The 5,773-nt window shown below is 53.4% G+C and overlaps 1 protein-coding gene across 8 annotated transcripts in view; it reads right to left on the reverse strand.

Moving 5' to 3' along the window:
* Nucleotides 1-5,596, reverse strand: part of CRTC1 (CREB regulated transcription coactivator 1) — a 68,786-nt gene extending 63,190 nt beyond the window's left edge. For 2 of the 8 annotated variants that reach the window (XM_074350381.1, XM_074350378.1), the window contains exon 1: nt 5,385-5,596. In XM_074350381.1, the coding sequence (XP_074206482.1) occupies nt 5,385-5,510 (126 nt within the window). In that variant the 5' untranslated portion in view covers nt 5,511-5,596. The remainder of the gene's footprint in view (nt 1-5,384) is intronic. The other 6 variants (XM_074350379.1, XM_074350383.1, XM_074350385.1 and 3 more) reach the window with 4 other exon arrangements.
* Between the last annotated feature and the right edge of the window lie 177 nt (nt 5,597-5,773).

The following is a 5,773-nucleotide window of genomic DNA, read 5'->3' on the forward strand; positions in this document are numbered from 1 at the left end:
GTCCTCTCCTCATCTCATAAAGACACCAGTCATCAGATTTAGGACGGCCATAAATCCAGAACGATCTTATCTGGAGATCCTTACCCCAATGACATCTGCAGAAATCTTTTTTTCCAAATAAGATCATAGTCACAGATGTGGGTCATGATGAGGGCAGATCGTCTTAACAGACCCCATTCAACTTACTACCGGGTGGGCAGCTCACAACCTGGAGAGCACTGACACTGATGGGGCTTTCTGGAGGCAGGGGACGGCGCACAGAGCAGCTCGGCGAGTCCTGCGTGCATGTGTGTGTGTCAAGGCTGCAGATGGCACCAGACACTTGAAGCAGCCAGCATAGAGGCAAACGGTGCCAAAGCCAGGACTGGGGCCAGGACCAGGGGCGGCCTCCACGCTCAGCTAACCCGAGCCACCACTGCGCTGTGCCTGCTGCCCAGGGACCCATTTTCCAACAGCCTGTGCAGAGCCACCCCCATCACAGGGTAGGGCCACGAGAACACCCTCCTTCAGTGCAGCTAGAGCTGGCGGCCCTGGATGGGCCACTGTGAACTGCTTTGCCTGCAGATTTTCTCTGGCCCAGGTGCCACTCCCTGGGATGCTCAATGATCCATCACACGCAGAACCTCCTGCGTCCTGAGACGCTGGCAAGTGGGCGACACGCCCCCATCTCTTCTCTCACCCTCCACATCTGATCCACCCACACATCCAGTTATCCCTGCTGCCAAAACATCACCCAAATCCACCACTCCAGGCCACTGCCACAGCCACCTCCCTGCTCAAGCCACCTTCTCCATCCCCTAACCTGGATGCTGCAGGGGCCTCTCATTGCCTGCCTGCCTCCCTTCTCACCACCATGCCTGCTCAGACCACAGCCACCTATGTAAGACATAAAGCAGCCTTAAACAGTTAAACAGAGAGTTACCATTTGACCCAGAAACTCCACTCCTCAGCATATATATCCAAGGGAAAGGCAGACCCGCGTCCACACAAGCACTGGGACACGAACGTCCATGGCAGCACTATTCACTATTCAGCCAAAAAGGTGGGAAACAATCCGACTGTCCACTGATGAATGAACAGATACTCAAAATGTGGTAAATCCATACAATGGAATATTATTCAGCCTTAATAAGTAATGAAGTAATGGGTGGTGGTGGTGGCTGCACAACATTGTGAGAGGGCTTAATCCCACTGAACTATATACATTTAAAAACAGTTAAGATGGTAAATTGTGGATCATTTATATTTTACCATAATTTTTAGAAAAATTAGGAAAAAGGAATGAAACACTGATACACGCTATAACTCAGGTGAACCTCAAAAACAACATGCTGAGTAAAAGAAGCCAGACACAAAAGGCCACATGTTATATGATTCCATTTACATGAAATGTCCAGAACAGGCAAATCCATAGAGACAGAAAGCAGATTAGTGGTTGCCAGGGGTGTGGGAGGGGGATGGGGAGGGACTGCTAATGGGGATGGGGTTTCGTTTTGGGGGAATGGAAATACTCTAAAGTTGACTGGTGATAGTTGCACAACTCTTTGAACATGCTATTAAAAAAAAACCCACTGAATGGTACACTTTACATAAGTGGATTGAATGTATAGGGAATTACATCTCAAGCTACATGAAGCCGCTACCAAATCAAGCAAGGATCAGGCCGCTGACCATCACAAACCCTCCCAGGACCCCGCCCTCAGAGCCAGCCTCACTCTCTTCTCTTCTCTCAATGCCGGTCTCACTGTCCTCTGACCTGATCCCCACCTCACCGAGCCCCTCCACCTTGGGACCTCTGGACCCGCCTCCCTCACAAGGGGCACCCTCTCCAGGCACAGAGGACTGTGTCTTGCTGTCCAGGTGTCAGCCTCCCACCCCAGCCAGGCCTAGAACATTGTTTGGCTTCTTTTCTTTGCAAGCATCTGCTTTGTTCATTGGGAGCAATTCTCTCCTGCCCCCCCAAAACCATGCTAGCTCCCCAAGAGCATGGTCCTCACATGCTGCTTGCCCTCAAGTACCCCATACAGTCCCTGAGATGTGCTGGGCAATTTAAAATGTCATTCTGTGAAATGAGCAAGCTACCCTAACTTTCTAGATCAGGATTCTGGGGCCTAGAGAGGTTAAGAAATCTAACCAAAGTCACACAGCAGAGAGCCACAGCCCTCCTTGCACCTAAGGCTGCCCAAGTCTGAGGACAAGAAAGGAACGCCTGTTCACTCACCCCTCTACCCTGAAACTCAAAAAGGCTTCCCCGACATCACACCCCATCCCCCCACCCAAATTAGTCCTTGGGGTCCCTACTCCCAAGTGATGTGACAGTATGGATTTACTCATCAGGCTCAACACCGGCTAACTGGCCTTCCACATGGGAAGGCACCGCGGGCACGCCCATCACTACCGAGGACTGTGAGCCAACCCGAGTCGGCACAAGCGGCCCTGCTGGCTCCCAGAGTGGGCAGGCTGAGCTGCAGAATTCCCCTGAGAGGAGGAGGTACCGACTGGGCCACATCCCACCTGTTCACAGGGGCAAGTGAAACGCTGATGCCTGTGGCAGGGGGTGGCAGCGTGGAAGGCTGCAGCCCCAGAGAGTGGGCAGGAGGGGACCCTGCATCAAGTGCGTTCATTCACCCGCACCAGACACTGCAGATGTACCAAGTGTACTGGCCAGAATAGGCTGGGAACGAGCTTGCCCATCCTGGTCTCAGGTGCACGAAAAGCCATCAGCCTGCCCAAAGTGGCACAGCTGTACTGGTGGGTGCAGTTTTGAACTATCTGCCCAAGTGCAAAGCTTGCACCCCTGCCCACACAACGTTTCCTTCAAACTGAAGGTTTCTCGGCCTTGGCACTGCTGACATCTGGGGCCAGATCACTGTCTGTGGTGGGAGCTGTCTGTGCATCGCAGGGTGTTGAGCAACATCTCTGCTCTCTACCCACGAGATGCCAGTAGCACCCCTTCCTCCAGTCGAGACAACCAAAAATGTCATTGCCAACTGTCCCCAAAGGGACAGGATCACCCCCAAGAGATAGCACTGCTCCGTCTGTAAAAATCTAGTATAAGCTCGCCTCAGCCCAGGACCCTAGCCCACCATGCCTCTCCAACTTCCAGTGTAAAAAAAAAAGGCAACAGAGGGAGAGAGGAAAGAGATGGGAAGTGGTTCCCAGGGCCAAGGGCACTACTGTCTGCAAATCTTAAAAATCTCTTCTGAATCCATCAATGAGTAAATGGATAAACAAATATGGTCCATCCACACAAAGGAGTATTACTCAGCCATAAAAAGGAAAGAAGTTTCCTGATGCATGCTACAATGTGGATGAACTTAGAAAACGTGCTGAGTGAAAGTAGCCAGACACAAAAGGCCACATCTCGTATGATTCCATTTATATGAAATGTCCAGAACAGGTAAATCCATAAAGACAGAAAAGTTGGTGGCTGCTGGGGCTGGAGGAGGGGCAAATGAGAACTGACAGCTAATGGATATGGAGTTTCTTTGGGGAGAGATGCAAATATTCTGGAATTAGACAGTGATGACGGTTGCACAACTCTGTAAAAGTACTGAAAACCAATGAACTGTACACTTTACACAAATGAATTATGTGATATATGAACTATATCTCAATAAAGCTATTATTTTAAAGATATCTTTTCAACAATTATTCACTTCCAATCCTACAGCAGAAACCAGACCTCCAATCATGAAGACTGCCATGAACCTAATATGACTTCTTCTTCCTGTTATACTATACACAGTTGACACCTACTGCATGCTAGCACACACTGCCCGCTGGAGACGAGGTAAAGTGGACGTTCCTGCCCTCGGAAGCCCTGACTTACGGGGGACATTCAAACTGCATGCTCTCATTTCATTCATTCATTCATTCACCAACCACATCCTGAGCGAGACTGTGAGCTGATGGAGCAGGGATGGGCAGCACCTGGCCAACAGAGAGAACTCGAAAGATACATGCTAAACAAATGCGTGGAAATGAAGACACACATTCTAGTCTATGAGGTTATGATCTCAAAGAGAAACAAGCAACTAACTGAAAAATAACATCACCCCAAAATCCCACCTGAGGAATCAGAGACTGAGGTTCATGTCACTGAGGTAGGTCTGCCTAAGACAGACTGGAGGCCAAATCAAGAAACCAGTGAGGTGGGTGTCTGCAGCTCCCACCCAACCCCTCCCCACGGCCCCAGGGTGCAAAACAGGGGTCCCACCACTCTGCAGGGTCACAGAAGAGATTTACTGCCACCTGTGCAAAGCATGCTCCTCTCCTGACCCACAAGGAAGGGCTTGCTAGACATTCTCGACAACGGAGTACACCAAGACCCAAGGCGCTTGGCACCTTGTGGTACTTGCCAGAGAGCTGTTACCTAGAAGAACCAGGCCTCTGACCCCGGCCATGACCAGCCTCTGCTTCAGGCCTACAGCAGCTTCCCAGGTGAGGTTAGCAGGGAACCTGGCCTGCCCCTGCACACCCAATCCACCCAGTCATCTGAGGAAGAACTGTTTCTCCACCCTGGTCCTGAAGGGCCAGGGGCCATTTGTGGCCAGCTGTCCCTTGTCCTAGAGGGAGGAGTATCACCTGAACCGCACCCTATGTGCTGCATGTGGAAGGGGCAGCTGTCTCCACTCCAAGCTCCAAGAGCCCAGTCTGCCTTCCTGAACCCCTCAGGTCCCCACAGGGAAGGGCACCAGACTTCTCCCTCAGGTATCCAAAAGGGATACCTATTCCATCCGAGGTCTGACAGTGGGGCATCTTGTCTCCATACCTGTCCTCCAAACACACAGGGAGTGAGGGCACAGGTGACAATGATGTAGAGACACCTGTCCCTTCAGGTAGCAATGGTGTGGGGGCAGCTGTCCCCCTCAGGCACCAATGATATGGAACGCCTATTCCCTCTCCCCAGGTAACAGTGATGCCTGCAAGGAGCACCCAGTTCACCCAGCGCTCAATATCATCCTGTCTCCCCTAGGTAGCAGTGATATAAGGGCACCTAGTCCCCTCAGAGAGCAATGATGTGGGGACACCTTTCCCTCCTTAGGTAACAATGATGTAGTGGTACCTGTTCCCTCCAGGTAATAATGATGTAGAGGCCCCTGCCCCTACGGTAACAATGATGTTGTGACACTTGCCCACCACTTCAGGTAGCAATGATGTAGGGACACCTGTACCCCTTCAGGTATCGATGATGAGGGGGCACCCGTCCCGCCCACGACGCCTGGGGCGTAGGGACACCTGTCCCCTCAGGCCGTGCCAAGCCCCGCCCCTGCCGCGCGCGCCCCGCCCCCGCCGCGCGCCCCCCGCCCCGTGCACGCGCCGGACACGCGCCCCCTCCCTTCTCTCCGGCCCTGAGGGGTCGGCGCGGGCAACCCTCTTACCCGCGCGGCCCGCGTCAAGCTCAGGTCCTTCATGACCTCCTCGAAAGCCGCCGTCTCCTCCGCTTGCTTCTGGTTATGCAGCGCGATCTTCTCGCTGAATTTCCGCGGATTGTTCGAAGTCGCCATCTTCTCGCCGCCGCCTCCTCCTCCTCCTCCTCCTCCTCCACCTCCTCGCCCCCCCACCTCGCCGGTGCCACCACGCAAGCGCCGGCCAGACCTGCGGGCGGCGGGCAGTGCGCAGGCGCGTCGGCAGGCGTGAAAATGGCGCGTGCGCATGGGAGCGGCTCGCCCCGCGGGGGCGACGGCGCATGCGCGCGCCTTAGCGGCGAGTTTGGAGGGGCCAAAGGGGGAGGAGGGAGAAGGAGGATGGAGATTTTGGCGCAGGCGCA

This window comes from Camelus bactrianus, chromosome 22 (assembly GCF_048773025.1).
Source record: "Camelus bactrianus isolate YW-2024 breed Bactrian camel chromosome 22, ASM4877302v1, whole genome shotgun sequence".
Classification (NCBI taxonomy): domain Eukaryota; kingdom Metazoa; phylum Chordata; class Mammalia; order Artiodactyla; family Camelidae; genus Camelus; species Camelus bactrianus.